The sequence below is a fragment of the Stenella coeruleoalba genome (assembly GCF_951394435.1).
Source record: "Stenella coeruleoalba genome assembly, chromosome: 20".
Taxonomy (NCBI): Eukaryota; Metazoa; Chordata; class Mammalia; order Artiodactyla; family Delphinidae; genus Stenella; species Stenella coeruleoalba.
This window is the reverse complement of record NC_137166.1, coordinates 54,801,670-54,820,749: the sequence shown is the minus strand read 5'-3', so window position 1 is coordinate 54,820,749 and position 19,080 is coordinate 54,801,670. Positions and strand designations below refer to the sequence as shown.

Sequence of the window (19,080 nt, the reverse complement as noted above, 5' to 3'; positions counted from 1 at the left end):
GGGCTGCAAGGGAGAATCTGTTCTAGGCACCGCTCCTTGGCTTGCAGACGGTCATCTTCTCCCTGTGTCTCTTCACCTCATCTTCCCTCTGCATGTATCAGTGTCCTAATCTCTCCATATAAGTACACCAGTCCTATTGGATTAGGGCCCACCCCAATGATCTCATTCTCACTTGGTCACATCTGCAAAGACCCTACCTGCAAATGAAGTCAATTATGAGGTCCTGGTGGTTAGGACCCCAACAAATACTTTCAGGAGGGACCCCTTCAACCCAAAACAGTGTTTGTGTTCCAAACTGTTGAGTTTTCTGTCACTCTCTATGGGTTCATTGACATGTGACTTTGGGGCTGACAAGTAGCATGTGGTGGGTTTCTGGAGAGCACAAGTGACCCCTTTTCTCTACCCTGGAGTGCACAAATCACATCACAACGGACTCCAAATCAAAGTTGTTAAATTTCCAAACCTTTAATCCCAAATCAGGCCACAGTGAGGTCAGACCCAGAGATTCTCTCCTCCCCCATTCCCCTGTTTCCCTGGAGGAAGTCTCTCCCACAAGCAAATACATCCAAATCTGTGGAACAAATAGATCCAACTCCCTCCCAAGACCCCCTGACCTCACCTCCCCCCACTCCCTAGTTACCCCATCAGGTCCCCACCAGCCTTCCCTGGGGATCCTCGTTTGCAAAAATCCTCTCCCCGTCCCACTCCTAAGCAACCCAAATTCAGCCCCCGAGAAAAACATATTTACAGAGAAAAAAAGATGAGGGCGTGAGGGGCAGTTCTGTGCAAACAGCATGGGCCCCTAGAGCAGGGAGAACACAGTTTCTCTAGGACATGGGACAAAAGATTCTGAGGGGCACAATGGAGAAAGGCGAAGGGTTTGGGAGTTGCTTAGAGAAAGCACAATGGTGACCCTAGGTGGCCCTGTGCCCCCACTTGGGACAGATGGAGCCCCAGGGCCAGGGAGGCAGGGTGAGCAGGAAAAAGAAGCCACTCCCCAGGATCAGGACCAAGCCGGCCCCCACGCCACAGCCCAGAGACCAGGAGTATTCATAGGTCAGGGCCGGGGACGGGGGAGGCTCAGGGCTAACTCTCTGCAGCAAGGCTTGCACGGAGTGGCGGAACACCTCCAGGCTGACCAGAAGCAGCAGGCCTGTGGGGAGAGGAGAACAGATGTGGCCCTCAGGCCCCTGGGGTCCCCAAAGGAGGTCTGAGCCTCTCCCCCAGTATACCCCATCACATGCTCACTCAGACAAGAAACCTGGGGGACCCCCTAGTGATAGGAACAGAGTAAAGGGACAAAGTAGGTGATTACATAGTTAATCCCACTAGGGGACTGTAAGTAAAGAAAAAAAAGCATGGGAGACCCCTGTAAGTTAATGATCGCTCAAGAAAGCAGGTTCGCTTAACCACAAAACCAAGCAGGCTCGCTTAGCAACACAACCATGCAACAGAAGCCTGAGACATGCCCCCAGACAATGAAACAATGGTGAAATAAGACCCACATCCTGCCCAGAGAGGCTTGATTCCTGAGGTAACACTCCTCTGCACACATTAGAAACAAAAATATAAGGAAAAGTTGACATTATGCTGAAAGCGGAGATGATTCATCATACTCTAGTATATGTTACCACCTTTTTGCTCATTTCCATTGGGCCATGACAGTCCCAGTTTGACCACGTAGGGACAAGAAAACCCTCCCGCCTGACTTGGAGGCGGAGCTGAGGATGGAAGCTTGACGTCTACTCAAGAATGAGGAAGGAGGTGGTCTTCTCCCCCTCCCCACTCTCCTTTGATTATAAAACTGTAGCCCACTAAGTTCTCGGCGTGGCACCCTCTAGCTCACCCGCTTGTAAGGCGCACGAGCATCTTATTCTAATAAATCACCTCTTATCTATCACTTGGCCTCTCGCTGAATTCTTTCTGTGCTGAGACATAAAGAACCGGAGCTCCTCGGAGACCCCCGAGATGCATTTCTGCAGTTTCACTAGCACCTCCTCAACAACTGCTTATTAAGCACCTACCCTATAGCAGGCACAATTTTAGACGCTGGAGAGAAAGAAAGAACAAGACACAAATTCATAGAGACAGAAAGTAGAAGGTGGGTGCGGGGGTGGGGAAGAGCAATGGGGAGTTGGTGTTTCATGGGGGCGGAGTTTTAATTGGTGAAGATGCAAAAGTTCTGGCGATGGATGGCGGTGACGGCTGCACAACTGCGTGAATAGACTTAACGCCACAGACGTGGACACTTACAAATGGTTCAAATGGTAAGTTTTATGTTAATGTGTCTTTCACCACTTAAGAAAAGAACAAAGCAAACCAAGGAATCAAGAATCGCAAAAGTCAAATTAAGACTCCATTCAGACTTGAGTCAAGAGTGATGATGGGAATCTGAGTTGAAACCATAGAAGCAGAGAGCAGAATGGTGGCTGCCGGGGACTGAGCGGAGGGGGAAAATGGGGAGGTGCTGGTCAAAGGGCACAAACTTCCAGCCTGAAGAGGAATAAATTCTGGAGATCTAACGTACAGCATGGTGACTATAGTTAATAATACTGTGTCCATAAAATTTGCTAAGAGAGTAGATCTTAAATGTTCTCAAAAAAAAAAAAAAAATGTTCTCACTGCAAAAAACAAGTTACTATGTGAGGTGATGAATGTGTTAACTTGTTTGATTGTGTTGATCACCTCATGATGTATATCAAAATATATCAAGTTGTAGGGGACTTCCCGAGCGGTCTAGTGATTCGGACTCAGCACTTTCACTGCCGTGGCCCAGGTTCAATCCCTGGTCAGGGAACTGAGATCCTGCAAGCTGTATACCTTATATACAATTGTGTATACACACATATATACACATATATACACACACACACAATTTATACTTGTCAATCATAGCCCAATAAAGTTGAAAAGAAAAGAGAGTGATGGTGGATTACAAAATGAAAGGAAAATCAGTCATGTCATGCAATTTGATTGAAGAAAAAAAAAGGAACAAGACAGACCAAAGAACCCTAACATGACAGAACCTATGTTCTACTTGGAGGAGACAAATGGTACACAAATAAACCAAGGCTGGCAAAACTCAAATGTCTCCAGTAGACAATGAGAAAGTCCAAACAAGCGAGCAGGGAGGTGCGGTGGGGACCATGACAAAGCACAGCCCAAACCCGGCTCCAGCCAACTGCAGCCCGTCAGCAGCGGCGGCTTCGTAGACCAGATCTTCTGAGTTTTCAAGAACAGCTAGCATTTTTTTAAACGATTATGATTTTTACGGGAATTCACCCAACCTTTAAATATTGGCTCAGAGAAATCTGTAGACGCTGCCCGCCAAACAAAGGACATTTATGGGCCGTCGCTGGCCTGCGGGCGACCAGGTTGTAACTGCCAAAGTAAACATGTGAGAAGACGGGATAATTTCAGACAGTGATGCACGCTAGGAAGGAGATAAAAACAGAGTGGTGGGAAGGGCCGTGACATCCAGGGGTGGGGCTGGGGCTTTACATGGTGTCATCAGAAAAGCCATTGGAGCTGAGACCCAAATGGACGAAAAGAAGCCAGCCATGCACAAAACAGCAATGGCTATTCTGGGCAGAAGGAATGGCTGGTGCAAAGGCTTTGCGGTAGGGTGGAGTAGAGTGTGTTAGAGGGAAAAAAAGAAAAGTCAGTGCGGCGGAGCAAAGAGGATGGGGGAGGGGAGGGGGGTGGTGGGCAGCGGAAGTACAGAGGTGGGCGGAGTAAGATCACGTAGGACCCTCCAATGGTCATGCATGGCTCGTGCATCCTGGCTGCCTCCCCTCTCAGACCCCAGAGTCTGACTTCAACTTTGATCTCTGACCTTCCTTCCTCCCTACACTCCCAGTTTCCCCATGGTTTTGTTTTTTAACTTTTTTTAAAAAATTAATTTATTTCATTTTATTTATTTTTTATTTTTGGCTGTGTTGGGTCTTCGTTGTTGCGTGCGGGCTTTCTCTAGTTGCGGTGAGCCGGGGCTATCTTCGTTACAGTGCGCGGGCTTCTCATTGTGGTGGCTTCTCTTGTTGCGGAGCACGGGCTCTAGGCGTGCAGGCTTCGGTAGTTGTGGCACCCGGGCTTCAGTAGTTGTGGCTTGCAGGCTCAGTAGTTGTGGCTTGCAGGCTTAGTTGCTCTGAGGCATGTAGGATCTTCCCGGACCAGGGATTGAACCTGTGTCCCCTGCATTGGCAGGCGGATTCTTAACCACTGTGCCACCGGGGAAGCCCTCCCCCATGGTTTTAAGTCAGGGGCCTGGAGAATACAGCCTGGAGTCTGCGTAACATGGCTCAGTGGTCCCTTTGTGATCCTTTCTTGACCTCATGCAGGTCAGCATCAGAGCACTGGAGGTGGAAAAGCATCTGTACGAGGGAGCGACACCATCCAGTCCCCTTCATTCCACTGCTAATTCATGCATTCTCTCATTCAGTCAATAGATCTTAATTGAACTCTCATTATAAAATATATATAAAATACAAGAACAAAACTAGGGACTTCCCTGGCGGTCCAGTGGTTAAGACTCCGTGCTCCCAATGCAGGGGGCACGGGTTCGATCCCTGATCGGGGAACTAAGATCCTGCATGCCTCATAGCACGATCCAGAAAAAAAAAAAACCTAATGAAGGGGCTGTCCTCCTGGAAATTCACCCCAAAAGGGGAGATGGACAAAAATCAGGTGAATGTATTGATGTGGGTTGAACTGCATCCCCACAAAAGTTCACACATTGGGGTCCTGATCCCCAGGGCCTTGGAATATGACTATATTTGGAGTTAGGGTCTTTAAAGAGGTAATTCACTTAAAATGAGGTCACTAGGGTGGGCCCTGATCCAGTATGTCCGGTGCCCTTATAAGAAGAGGAGATTAGGACACAGACAAGCACGGGGAAGGACCACGTGAGGACACTGGGAGAAGACAGCCATCTACATGCCAAGGAGATTGGCCTCAGAAGAAACCGAACCTGCTGACATGTTGATCTCAGACTTCCAGCCTCCAGAACTGTGAGAAACTACATTTCTGGTGTGTAAGGCACCCTGTCTGCGGTACTTTGTTATGGCAGCCCTAGCAAACAAAGGCATGCATACATGCATAATTTCAGGTAGTGATCAATTCTACGAAGAAAAATAAGGCAAGGTAGGGACACAGCAGGGAAGGGGGCTACTTTAGACAAGGTGGCCAACAATGGTCTTTCTGAGGCGGTGACATATGATCAGCGGCTGAAATGATCTGCAGAAATGAGACATGGGAAGAGCTGGCGGAAGAGCATTCCAGGCTGAGGGGACAGCAGTGCAGAATGCTCTGAGGAGGGAATGAACTTGGAGGGTCTGAGAACAGCAAAGAGGTTGATATGGACAGAACAGAGAGAACAAATGGTAAGAGGTGAAGTCTCACGTAGGAGCCAGACCACATCAGGAGCCAGACCACATAAGACCTCGGAGGCCCGTTATTCTAGAGGTAGAAATTCATCCGTGGCTTTCCATCTAGGTAGGAACCACAATACGATTTATGGTTTTAAAATGTCACTAACTCCAGGGCTTCCCTGGTGGCGCAGTGGCTGAGAGTCCGCCTGCCGATGCAGGGGACGCGGGTTCGTGACCTGGTCTGGGAAGATCCCACATGCCACGGAGCGGCTGGGCCCGTGAGCCATGGCCGCTGAGCCTGCGCGTCCGGAGCCTGTGCTCCGCAGCGGGAGAGGCCGCAACAGTGAGAGGTCTGTGTACCGCAAAAAAAAAAAAAAAAAAAGTCACTAACTCCAAAACAAGAGGCAGGTAGGATTTGACCATGGGCTGTAGTTTGTGGAGCTCTGGCCTTGACACACTAGCTTTGCAACAAGAATCTAACCAAATGCTCCCAAATCTCACCTCTTCCACTAGACCTTATGAATGGGTATTATTATTATTATCCCCACTTTACAGATGGGAAAATTGAAGCCTAGAAAAGAGCCATGTGGGTTTGAGCCCAGACAGGTCTACTCCAGGACTCTTCTCTTAGGCACATCACTTTACCTTCTCCCTGATCGAACCTGACTTCCCTCGAATGACCTAGAAGGGCCCACGTGACCTGGCCCCTGCCTGTTTCTTCAGCCTCCTCTCAAGCTGCCCTTCCCATCCTACAGCAGTATGGAGTAGGACTTCTTTCAGGACTTTACTTTTGTTTTATTTTTATTTTTTGGCGGTACCGCGTGGCACGCGGGATCTTAGTCACCCGGAGCAGGGACTGAACCCGAGCCTCCTGCAGGGGAAGCGCGGCGGCCTAACCACTGGAGCGCCAGGGAAGTCCCATTCAGGACTTTAAATGCACCAAATTTGTTCAAGCCTGGAGACCTTTGTGCTGCTTGGAATAACTGTCTGCTTACCCCTCCCTGAGCCCACCTTACACATCCTCATTCTCTACAGAATTCCTTCCTTGAATTACACTTCTTCTGAGAAGGCTTCCCTGACCACCACCAGTCAAGTCTCTGTTGGGTCTCCCTGTTATACATTTTCGTTAGACTCTTTACTTTTCATTTATAGCATTTACCACAATTGGTAATTGTTAACATATATTAATTCATAGGAGCATTATTTATTTGCCTAATTTCTATCTCCTCCCTGGGCTGGAATTTGGGACTCCAACCCAGATCTGTTGATTCCCTGTTGATTTCTTGGTTTGTCTTTTAAACCAGTATCCTCCTTACTGTCCATGCTCCAGGCTCACTGGCGTTCTTTCAGGACTCGAAATCCACCGAGCTCTTTCTAGCTTGGTTACCCATACTTGGATGTTTTAAGTGTCATCTCCTCAGAGGGCCTTTCTCTAATTCTGCTTTAAATGAAGTGCCCTCGTTACGCATCCTCACAGAACTCTACTTTTCCTTCATAGCACTTCCTGCAGTTCGTAATTGTGGGATGATTCGTATCATTTCTCTGTCCTTAACCAGATGATAATCTCGTTAAGGGCAGACACCTTTCTAATGAATAAATGAAAGACAGGGAATGACTGAATTTCCCCCTTCATTTAGGAAGCTCTCTAAGGCACAAAACAATAATAAGAATGTGATTACTAATAATTTCTATGCGAGTGTGCTCTTGAACATTCATATCTCCCTGTCTCCTTTATTTTTGTTTTCGTTTTGGCCGCGCGGAGCTTGTAGGATCTTAGTTCCCCAGCCGGGGACTAAACCCATGCCCTCTGCATTGAACCCATGCCCTCTGCAGTGAAAACGCAGAGTCCTGACCACTGGACCACCAGGGACCTCCCTTGACTCATCTTGCACCGAGCCCCTACCTCATCTGTTAACTAAGGTTACCATGTACCTTTGCGCAAACTTTGCCCTGCCCTATGCTCTGATCTCCATTCTGTTCATTCGTCTTCTTTTAAACTTGCCAAGTCTTTCACAGACTACATATATGCTATTCCATCACCACTATTGCCATATCAAGGGCATCACCATCATTACCACCACCACAACAAACATCACCAACATGGCCACCACTACCGTCAACTCCACAGTCTGACTGGATAATTTCTGTTCCTCCTTCGATGGTCAGCTTAAATATCACTTTCTCAGGACGTTTCTCTGACAAGCCCCCCCACCCCAGTGTGTACCCCTTATATGCTTTATCGTAACTCTCATCACAATTATAGTTGGATCATTGTATGTGTAATTGTTGGGTACTGTCTACCTCTGTCAGAATCTAGGCTCTATGAGGGTAGACACAGTGTCTGTCTTATTAATCTTATGTCTCCAGCCCTTAGCTCAGTGCCTGGAACATAGTAGGTGCTCAGTAGATACACGAAAGATAAATAAATGAAGCTTATATAGTTTATGACTTATCTATCCACCTTAGAAAACATTTGATCCAATGAGGGCTACATCTCACAAGATGCAGAATTCTTTTGGACCCCCAACTCCAAAAATGCGACAGTTCTTGCAGACTCCAGGTCCAAATCTAAAAGAGTGTTTGGAGAACCTTCAATTCCCAGCCAACAACGGCGCTTGGACCATCCTCATATTCGAGCCTACTATAGGTCTTGTGCTTCCCAGCATGCAATGGTACTTAAGAGACCTTCCTCAACCTGACAGCATACAACAGTGCATGGGGACCTCCCTCAACGTCCCAGCTGGCAACAGCACTTGGGGACCCTAGATTCCAATCTAAAGAAGTCTTTGGAGACTCCCCAGTTCCCAGTCAACAACAGAACTTAGAACTCTCCCATCTTTGAGACTTCTATAGCCTTTGAGCTTCCGCCAATTCCCAGCACACAACAGTGCTTGGAGACCCAACCTCCCAGCCTACAACGGGGCTTGGAGACTTCCCTCGACCTCCCAGCATGCAACAGTGCTTGGAAACCCAACTTCCCAGCATGCAACAGTGCTTGGAGACCTGACCTCCCAACATGCATTGGTGTTTGGAGACCCGACCTCCCAGCATGCAATGTTCTCAGTCTGCAGGCTCTCAACCCTCACCTGAGAGGCCAAAGCAGATGGCTGCAACCCGGAGCAGGAACTCTGCCCCTTTGCTGAGCACCATGATGACACAGAGGCACCCCAGGGCCATGACTGCCATGCCTAGCACTGCTATCACCGCAGCTGCCATATTTACCTCTGTGAGGAGGGGAAGGGGAAGTAGAGAATACAGGATGTAGGGAGTAGAGAGAACTCCCATATAGGGACCCAGAAGATCCAGGACTAGAGAAGAATTTTCAAGTAGAAGATCATCCAGTTCAATGTTTTACTTATACTGTTGAAGGAAGAACTAAGATTCAGAAAGGGTCAGTTAATTGCTTAAGGTCACAGAGCAAAGAAAGGACACAGCCAGGATTAGAAGGAGATGGGAACTACCAAGTATTACTTACGATCTGGTCACCATTTGTTTTCCGGTGAGGAAACTGAGGCAGTGGGGTGTGTGGGAGACAACAGAGAAGGTGGTACATTATAGCGGAACGATCCAAGTCAGAACTCTCCCCAGCTACTTCCTGGCTGGAAGATTCTGGTAGAGTCACTGAACCTCTCTGAACCTCAGTTTCCTCCTCCGGAAAATCAAGATCAAAATCTCTACGTGACTGCTGTGAGGATTAGAAATCACCTATGTAATGTCCCCAGTGCACCAGCGGGCACACAGCACTTGTTCCATATGTGTGCCCTGTGATTATTTTGCTATCCTAGGGGAGCACAGCGACTTGCCCAAGCTCGCTTAGCACCAAGGTAAGAAAGAAAGGAGTGCAGAGGGTAAGCAGGTCCTCCATGAAGAGTCCTCCACTGTTTATGAAGGACCTACTATGTGCCAGGCACCATACTGCATGTTTTAGCTGCATCATTTCATTAAATCCTTACAAAGACCAGATAAGGTTCATGACATACCACAGTTCTTTTACTAGTGGGAATATTGACATACTGACCGCAATTCCTTTACTGGTGGGGATACTGACATACTGGGGTGATGGAGAGACTGTGGTTAGAGTAGAAAGGGTAAAGCCTTAAAAGTTTTATTGTCCAGAATGGTAGACACTAGCCACGGAGGGTCTTTTAATTTTAAATGGATTTAAATTGAACAAAATTTAAAACTCAGTGTCTTAGTTGCACTGGCCACGTGTGGCCAGTGGCTACCATACGGGTCAGTGCAGATACAGAACATTCCCAATCTCATGGAATATTTTATTGAAGAGCACTGCTTTACATTTGGAATTATTTGGGTTCGAATCCTGCCTCTGCCTCTGCCACTTCCTGGGGAAATAAATTAAACCCTTTATGGACTTGTGTTTTCTCATCTGGAAGATTCAGATAGAGCCCCTGCCCTGCAGGGTCATGGCAAGGACTGGAACTCTTATAAATGAAACACCCAGCGCTGTGTTTAGCATGTGGGAGATGCACACTTGTGAGATGTTAATGTACTATCCACAGAGAGGGGCTGGGACTTGCCCAAAGTAACACGGCATGTGGCAAAAGCAGAGCTGAGGGGGGAATGTTGGACACAGGGCTCTGGAGAACCACCTCTCCCCAAAGATGAGACCTCGCCGGGATTTAGGAGCTTGTGCCCATCCTGCGGCAAAGCAGAGAAGAGTACAATGCTATCGAGAAGCCCCCTGGGATTAACGGATACAAACTACTCTACATGAAATAGATAAGCAACAAGGACTTACTGTATAGCGCAGGGAATTATAATCAATACCTTTTAATAAACTATAAGGGAATATAATCTGAAAAACATAACAATCACTTTGCTGTACACCTGAAACTAACACAATATTGGAAATAACTATACTTCAATTTACAAAAAAGAAAAAGAAAGAAAAGGAATCCTTTAGCGTGGTCAGCATATCCCCTCCACCGGGCAAAAAGTTCTTACCTTTCTTTGTGGTTCTCTGGAAGATGTGAGCATCCTCTCCCGTGGTGAAGAATTTAAAATAAGTGCAGTTTGCTTCTGTGGCAGCAGGAGAGAGAAAAAGAGAGGTAATGACACGGAGGTCCCTAGTGTAAGCTCAGGGCTGGACATTTAACATAGCTCACAATAACCTAGAAATATGAAATTAACATCCCTGATAGAGAGAACTCATGCTCAGAGAAGTGAAACCACCTGCTATCACAGGAGCTGGGATTCCAATCCAGAGCTTTGAGGTCCAGATCTGCGGCCTTGAGTGGGCTATTGACCTCTCTGAGCTTCCAATTCTTCCTGTATAAAGTGAGTTAATAGTCTGTTTCCTGGCTCTGTCATATGAGTTTGTGTAGGGTCCAGTGAGAATAGAAATGAATGGACTTCCCTGGTGGCGCAGTGGTTGAGAGTCTGCCCGCCGAGTCAGGGGACACGGGTTCGTGCCCTGGTCCGGGAGGATCCCACAGGCCACGGAGCGGCTGGGCCCATGGCCGCTGAGCCTGCGCGTCCGGAACCTGTGCTCCGCGACGGGAGAGGCCACAGCAGTGAGAGGCCCGCGTACCACAAAATAAAAAAAAAGAAAGAAATGGATAATCACTTTATTTAACAAAGCACCCCAAGATCCAGGCAGAAGACTCAGAAGAGATTCTTTTTTTTTTTTTTTTTTTTTGGTATGCAGGCCTCTCACTGCTGTGGCCTCTCCCGTCGCGGAGCACAGGCTCCGGACGCACAGGCTCAGCGGCCATGGCTCACGGGCCCAGCCGCTCCGCGGCATGTGGGATCTTCCCGGACCGGGGCACGAACCTGTGTCCCCTGCATCGGCAGGTGTACTCCCAACCACTGCACCACCAGGGAAGCCCTCAGAAGAGATTCTTATCTCAGAAAGGATTCATGTCTAGACTACACAAAGAACTCTTCCAGATCAGCAAGAGAAGAGAGATAACCCAACTGAAAACTGGGCAAAGGATATGAATAGTCAATTCATAGAAGAGGAAGCGTGGATTACTCACAAGTACATGAAGAGATGCTCCACCTCAGCAGGGATCACAGAAATGCAACTTACATCAGCAGGACATGGCACTTTAGATCAGTTAGATGGGCAAATATTCAAAGGATAATATCAAGCATTGGAAGGATAAGAGGAAACAGCTGGGGGTGTAAATGGGTACTAGCCTTTTTGGAAAGCACTCTGACATACTTTATGAAGTGAAAGATGTTTATCCCTATAACCCAACAGTTTCACTTCTGGGTATACATTCAGAAAAAAACCACGTGCAGGAACATATATGGGTTGCATCATGTTCATTGCTACACTGTTTATAATAATAGGGAGGCGGGGGGACGTCCCTGGGGGTCCAGTGGTTAGGACCCTGCGTTTCCACTGCAGTGGGCTTGGGCTCGATCCCTGGTCCGGGAACTAAGATCCCGAATGCCACACGGCACAGCCAAAAAGAAAGAAATAAATAAACAGGGAGTTGGAATCAACCTAGGTGCCCATCGCTATTGGAATAGACAAGTAAATGTGATGGGCAAGTCTCTGCAGCACCTAGTAGCCACAAACTAGACTGACAGAAAGCAGCACGGGAAGATCTGAGAAACAGTGTTGAGGAAAAACATCAAAAATAGGAAAAAATCTATAGCACGATATCATTTATGGAAATTAAAATACATACATATATTAAAAACACTATTTTTCTAGGTTAAAATACATATCCATGGATGCATATCAAATGCATTAAAGAGATGAGTTAGGAAAGAATGGAAAAAAGAATAAGAATGTAAAATAAAGCACATGAAGGATCTTGCAAAGGCTGGGAATGATTTTGTGGCATAAACTGAAAAGGATGATTCATCCAAATTTGTGTACTTGAAGTTCAAGAAAGCCCACGCTTAAAAAAAAAAAAAAAAAAAAAAGGTGCTTTCTAAATTGCATTTTAAGACCAGAACTTCCACAGAATTCACCTACTCCAACTTTCTCATTCCACAGATGGGGAAACTGAGGAGAGAACAGAGGGAAAGGGAGGAGAGAGGTCGAGAATAAGAGGGGTATTAAGAAATAGGAGACAGGTCAGGTGGTCTGGGGAAGTGGAAAGGAACTTTCCGAATTGAAGGGGGATGCTGAGGGATAAGGGATAAACTCCAGAGACAGGTGAGGTGGTGTGGGACACTCCACCTGGTACTGTCAAGGAAAGAAAAGGGCATGAGATGTCCTGGCAGGAGCAGTGGGAAATGTGAGTCCTGACCCCGCAGCAGCAAAAAGTAAAGGATGCTTTGTGCAGCAGAACAAACGGCGAGGATGCTATCTGCCACAAGTCGGTGGGGGGAAAGAAAAGGGCATGAGATGTCCTGGCAGGAGCAGTGGGAAATGTGAGTCCTGACCCCGCAGCAGCAAAAAGTAAAGGATGCTTTGTGCAGCAGAACAAACGGCGAGGATGCTATCTGCCACAAGTCGGTGGGGGGAAAGCGGTCTTCCTCTACAAGGGAAATGGGAAGTCTCAACTAGAGAATAAGAAGGTGTGATACATCTTTCTGAGAGAGTATGGGGTGTCTGGCATCCCATTTTGGCTACTAATGATTTAGGGCATCTTGTCTCTGATCCCAGAGGATATGGCATATCCCATTTGGAAAAGAGGAGGATATGGGTCACCCCCCTTTGGGATGTCCTTTGATGGGCCATGGGATGTGTGGGATATTTCTGAAATCTTGCAATTTGGGAGATGTCCTCTGAAGGGTCAGGATTGTGGGATGATGGTGATGGTCCTTTAAGGAGACTGAAGCTCTTTCTGACCATTAGGGAGACATCAAGGGACGTGAGGGACCCCATATTATGCAGTCAGGTGGGGCGGGACAGCCCCCCCAGTGCAGTGAGAACCTTTGGGACATATTTATGGACTAGTGAGATGCAATACAGTGTCGCTGTTAAGAACAGAGATGACCAGGAACCCTCCTACACTGTTGGTGGGAATGTAAATTGGTGCAGCCACTACGAAGAACAGTATGGAGGTTCCTTAAAAAACTAAAAATAGAACTACCATATGACCCAGTCATCCCACTCCTGGGCATATATCCAGAGAAAACCATAATTCAAAAAGATACATGCACCCCAATGTTCGTTGCGGCACTGTTTACAATCGTCAGGACACGAAAGCAACCTAAATGTCTGTCAACAGAGGAATGGATAAAGAAAATGTGGTACATATATACAGTGGAATATTACTCAGCCATAAAAAAGAACAAAATAATGCCATTTGCAGCAACATGGATGGACCTAGAGACTGCCATACTGAGTGAAATAAGTCAAACACAGAAAGACAAATATCATATGATATAGCTTATATGTGGAATCTAAAAAAAGGGTACAAATGAACTTATTTACAAAACAGAAGTAGAGTCACAGATGTAGAAAAATAACTTATGGTAACCAGGGGATAGGGGGGTAGGGATAAACTGGGATATACACACTACTATATATAAGACAAATAAATAATAAGAACCTACTGTATAGCACAGGGAACTCTACTCAATACTCTGTAATGGCCTATATGGGAAAAGAATCTAAAAAAAGTGGATATATGTATATGTATAACTGGTTCACTTTGCTGTACACCTGAAACTAACACAACATTGTAAATCAACTATACTCCAATACATTTTTAAAAATTTTTTTAAATTTAAAAGAAAAAGAAAGAACAGAGATGACCAGGGTCCAAACCCCATGTGACTAGCCTGGGTGCATGGACTGTGACATTTGTATTTCTTGCTCCTCATTTTGGGGACGATAATAACTACTCATAGGGTTGCTATGAGGATTGATGAGTTCATGCAAGTGAAATACTTAGAACAGAGCCGGGCACTACCTTAGCATCTAATATTTTTTATTGCCAGAGTATCCCACTTGTCAAAAATTGGGGAACTTCCTGCTTGAGGCTCTGAGGGGTGCGAATTAGCCGGTCTGCACGCTGACTGGGTGGTACCTCAGATAACAAGGGTGCTTTGCATCCCACTTTGCTATCAAAGGCTTGCAACATCCTTATTTGGACCCTAGGGATGTAACAGATCACATCTGGAAAAGCGAAGGAGGAGGGAAATCCCATCTGGAGCCCAGAGGGGTAGATCTTCTTTGAGGGGTACTGAGATTATAGGACATCCTTTGGAGAGGAAAGAGTGTTGCAGATGCCATACGGGTGACCAAGCATGCGACATCCTAAATGGGCTCTGAGTCAGATAGTTTCCTTGGGTCAGTAGAGGGAGTGAGATCCCATTCCTGTCCCCTAGGCATATAGGATGTCTCTCTGGTATAAGTTTAGGGCATGGCGTGGCCTGTCTGGGAGAGTGAGAGGTACGGGATAGCTCTCTGGCATGGGTAGGGGTGAAACAGCCACTCTGTAGGGAAGTGACGGGTGTCGGGGTGCCTGGAAGAGAAAATGAGAAGGGCTGGAGTGTCCAGTTGGGGAATTTGAGGTGAAATGGGTAGGAAAGGAAGCCGATTTTCCAGGAAGCACAAGGTCTGCCCTGGGATGTTGGGAGGTCTTTGGTGAGAGCTGTTTGGTGGAATCGGCAGGAGGGAACAGCGTACTCTGGGGTGGGCATCAAGGTGGTCTTTCTCCCCAGGGCCCACAGGATGGGGGTACAGGCTGTCTCAGGGGCGCGAGCGTTTCTGGGAGACAAAGGCTGTCTGAGGGCACCGGCTGCGTACGGAGTCATCGGCTGGGTCCGGGGGCACAGGCTGTGTGCAGAGGCACAAGGCTTCTCTAGGAACATGGGCTTGCTGGGGGTACAGGCTGGTCTGGGGACACAGAAATGTCTGGGATCACACGCTGTGCTGGGAGCATAGGAGCTCTGGAGGTCACAGGGCAGTCTGAGGGCACTGGCTGGTCTAGGAGCACAGACAGGTTTCGGGGAACAGGCTGCTCTGGGGGCAGAGGCTGGTCTAGAGCTACAGACTGGCCTGGGGGTGCAGGCTAGTTTGGGGGTACAGACTCCCTCTCTGCACAGTTTGTGCCTGGGGCAGAGGCTGTCCCCGGAGCACAGGTTGATGTGGGTAGGGGCGCATCTGAGGGTGCAAGCTCTCTCTCCTCGGGGCTCGGGCACGGGTTTCTCAGACACGGGATACAAGCCCTGCGCGGGGGCGGCGGCCTCTCACCTCCGGGCAGCTCCGCTGGGCCGCAGGTGTCTCTGCCGGCGGGCACGTCCGCCTGCCACAGTCGCTTGGTGCACATCTTCCAGAGCCCCAGGTGGGCAGCATCACAGACGGCACTGCCGTTGTCCCTGTAGGTGTTGAGTTCCACCCAGAACTCGGTGCCCACGGCCAGCACTGCCAGCGTGGCACCCACGGAGGTCAGCAGCAGTGCCAGCTTAATCTTCCCCTCGTGCTCAGGGGTCATCCTGGCCTTGCGCGCCCCGTGAGCTCGCCGCCGGCGGTCCTCCTCGTGCATGAAGAAGTTGGACCACATCATCATCCTCGTCGCGGGCGATAGGGCCCAGGTGCGAAAGAGGCAGAGCTGAGGCGGGCTCCTGAGGGGTGGGAGTGGGGAGGGAAGCGCCTGGGGTCTTGAAGCAGGTGAGGGGCTCAGTTTCCACTGGTCTGTGAAATGGGAAGATCTGAATCCTCCCTGGAACCTCAAATGAGGAAATCGAGGTCACTTCTGGGACCTAGATCCTCTGCTGGGAACCCTCTGAGGTTCAGAGAAGAGCCTGGGGTACCCACAGAAGCTCAGCAAAGAAGATGAGACTAGAGATGAAGCTAGGTTCCCCCAGCCTCACGGCTAGAACCTGGGCACCCAGGAGGGGAGCCTGAGAGCTCCAGAAGCAGGAGAACTGAGTGTCAGCTGAAGCTCTGAGGGGCTGCTCTGGGGTCCCCACTGGAGGGAATCACCAAAGGGAAGCTGTGTTTCCTTGGGGGGAGGGAATCCGAGCTTCCCACTAGGGCTCAAAGTTTAGGATACACAGGAAGGGGAGCTGAGGTCCTCTCTGTGTTTGAGAGGAGATGCTTCCTGGCTTCTTTGGGGCTCAGAGTCTGGTGAAGGAGAAGTTGGGTCCGCCCTGGGGTTCAGAAGAGGAAAAATTGGGGTGCAGGGAGTTCAGAAGGGGAGGTCAGAATTACTTCGGAGTCTCAGAGAGGCAGTAGGATTCCCCCAACTTTCACAGGGGGGACCAGCAGAGTCCTGGCTGGGGTTCAGAGACAGGAGGCTGGGGACCTGCTGGAATTCAGGAAGAGGGGAGGGGGGTCTCCCTGGCCATTCAGAGAAAAGACCAGAGAAGGTCTGCCCTAGGGGCTGAGAGAAAGGGGCTGAGGGACACCCCCAAGGCTCAGGAGGGGGACCGGGGGTCCCTGCTGGGGCTCAGATGAAGGTGCTGTGGTCCGCAATGCGGCTCAGGAAATGGAGACCAAGTCCCCTCACGCGGCTCAAAGGACAACTGGGACCCGGAAGGGACTCGGTGTCCCTTTGGGATCACTCGGCTCCCCTCCCCCGGGCTCCCAGGGCCGGCCGGGTCGGGACGGCTCCAGGCTCAGCTCCAGGCCAGGCGCCTCCCTCAGGCCTCCCACCCCCGTCTCCTGGGTAGGGACCCCTCTCGCTCTCCTGCCTCTGCGCGGCGCCGACCCCAGCTCCGCGATGCCTCCGAGCCGTCGGTTCTGCACGCCACTGCCCGCTCCGCCCGCCGGCCCGGCAGCTCCGCTCACTCCCAGCCTCGCCCCCATCCGCCCACCCCCTTCACCATCGCCGGCTATTTCGGGCTCGACCCGTAAATAACACCCGCACCTGTTGCCGCCGCCTGTTGCCATAGGGATCCCGGGTATTTTAAGGGAACGAGGGGCAGGGAGAAGGACGTCTGCCCTGGGAGGAGGGGCTGGGGGCCAGGTCCTGACCCGCTGGAGACCGAAAGGACTTTTTCTTCCTTAAGGGGCAAGGGCGGGAGCTGAGGGTCCCATCTCCCAGCTGGCGGGAGAGGGGGCAGGGCGGGGAACCAGGAGTTTTGGTCCGGAGCAGGCCTGGCTGGGAACCCGAACTGCTCGGTCCAGGGGAAGAGGGGCGGGGAGGCAGGACTCCTGGGTATGAGGGAGGAGAAAGCTGGGGCCGGGGGTCTTGGGTCCCTGAAAGAGAAGAAACTGGGGACTTTAACTCGTGAGACGGGAGGGAGGGGGCTGGAGGCCTGGACCCCTGGGTCTGAGGGGGGAGGGGCTGGGGGCCTGGACCCCTGGGTCTGAGGGAGGAGGGGCTGGGGGCCTGGACCCCTGGGTCTGAGGGAGGAGGGGCTGGGGGCCTGGACCCCTAGTCTGAGGAGGAGAAGACTGGGGCCCAAATCCCTTGCATCTTGAAGGATGGTAAGGGAGAGTCCCGGGCTGGGGTCCTCAGCTCCCCAGGAGGTGGAAAGGGCAGGCCTCAGGGAGAAGCTGGTGTCAGGGGCGTGGGAACCAGAGCCACAGTCCTCTTCATCGAGTTTATTAGACGGGGCACCCCCGGGGGACCTTCCATGCAGTTTCAGCTCCCCCAGGGACAGGGACGGGGACAGCCGTGTGGAATGGCAACAGGGCCTGATCTTTACCCCTTCACTCCCTCCCGCAGCCCCTCTGCGATGGCCCAGGGGGGACCCACCTTTCACCAACTCCTCTGCCCATGGTTGACGGCTCCAGCCGGCCCGGTGCATCCTAACCTTCTCTGTCCACCGGGCGCCCTGTGCTGCTTCCGTTGGAGCGTGCATGGCCCTGGGATGTGATTGCGATTGTGTACAGCTGTGTCTGGCTCTCCCATAAGCCTCTGGCAGGGCTCGGGTGCAAGAGAACCATCTCATTGGCCTCAGCACCACCCAGCCCAAAATGTTACACAGGAGGCCTTAGGAAGTGTGCATGGGTGATCTGCGTGAATGAACGAATGAGCAAATGGATGGACGGATGAAGGGAGATGGTGACACACAGACATCGCCTCCCGAGCTAGGGAAGGGCCCCCCTTCAGAGCACACCTCCCTCTGCACTCCAATTGGCCGCGCTGCCTGTCTTCAGATCTGAGTTCCCAGCTCTGAGATTGCAAGGCCTGGTGCCTGGAAGGCCTCAGGGACTGTTTCTTAAATGAATGAGTGACACCTGTTCTTTCCTTCACCTCACCGGGTATTCCCAGGCCTTGGCAGGACTCAGAGGGGAATCGGAGAAAGTGCCTGGTGCTGGCAGCAACGTGAGATGGGAGTTGGGCTGGGTGACATCCACCAGCGTCTCCATTCTGAGAAATCAGACACCTTCCTGCAGTGCCTCTGCCCTGCCTCCTGAATCCATCTTCCCCTCCCGGCCCTGGGCCTCCCCATCCTTCTCAATCTTGCCTGCTGTAATGGCTCTCTCCTTTCGGGAGTTATTTTTCTTTCTTGCATCTCCCTGTCTGCCAGCCTTCCTTTCTCTCCTTTCACAGAAAGGGTATGAACTTTCTTTGGTGGCAAAGTTCTTGTCACTTTCATACCAAAAGGATGGCTTGGCCTCCCTTTCCCTCCACCTCCCCTCCCACAATCTCTGCCTTCCACTCACTCAGGCAAAACTCCAGTCCCTACCACTGCACGGCGATGACCTCGAGTCAGGGTCATGTTATCTTTGCTCCACGGATCCTTTTCTGGTTCTCAGCACTGGTCTCTGCCTACTTCATGGTCACTCCTTGCCCCCTCAACTACATCTTCCTCCCCGCCCCCCACCAGGCAGATGGCCCCGAGTCTCTGGCCGGGTTCTTTCTCTGTCATCCACACTCAT

The 19,080-nt window shown here is 50.1% G+C and overlaps 1 protein-coding gene across 3 annotated transcripts; it reads right to left on the bottom strand.

Moving 5' to 3' along the window:
- Positions 1-914: 914 nt before the first annotated feature.
- Positions 915-16,063, bottom strand: CACNG6 (calcium voltage-gated channel auxiliary subunit gamma 6; the record flags this gene model as incomplete). 3 transcript variants are annotated; one of them, XM_079906951.1, is made up of 4 exons in its annotated part: positions 15,499-16,063; positions 10,332-10,406; positions 8,453-8,590; positions 915-1,153 (listed from the first exon to the last, which is right to left on the bottom strand). In XM_079906951.1, the coding sequence occupies exons 1-4, from the start codon at positions 15,812-15,814 to the stop codon at positions 915-917; spliced, it is 768 nt and encodes a 255-aa protein (XP_079763077.1). In that variant the 5' UTR covers positions 15,815-16,063. The 3 variants fall into 3 exon arrangements, with proteins under 3 accessions (XP_079763077.1, XP_079763078.1, XP_079763079.1); XM_079906952.1 differs by lacking the exon at positions 8,453-8,590; XM_079906953.1 differs by lacking the exons at positions 8,453-8,590; positions 10,332-10,406.
- Between the last annotated feature and the right edge of the window lie 3,017 nt (positions 16,064-19,080).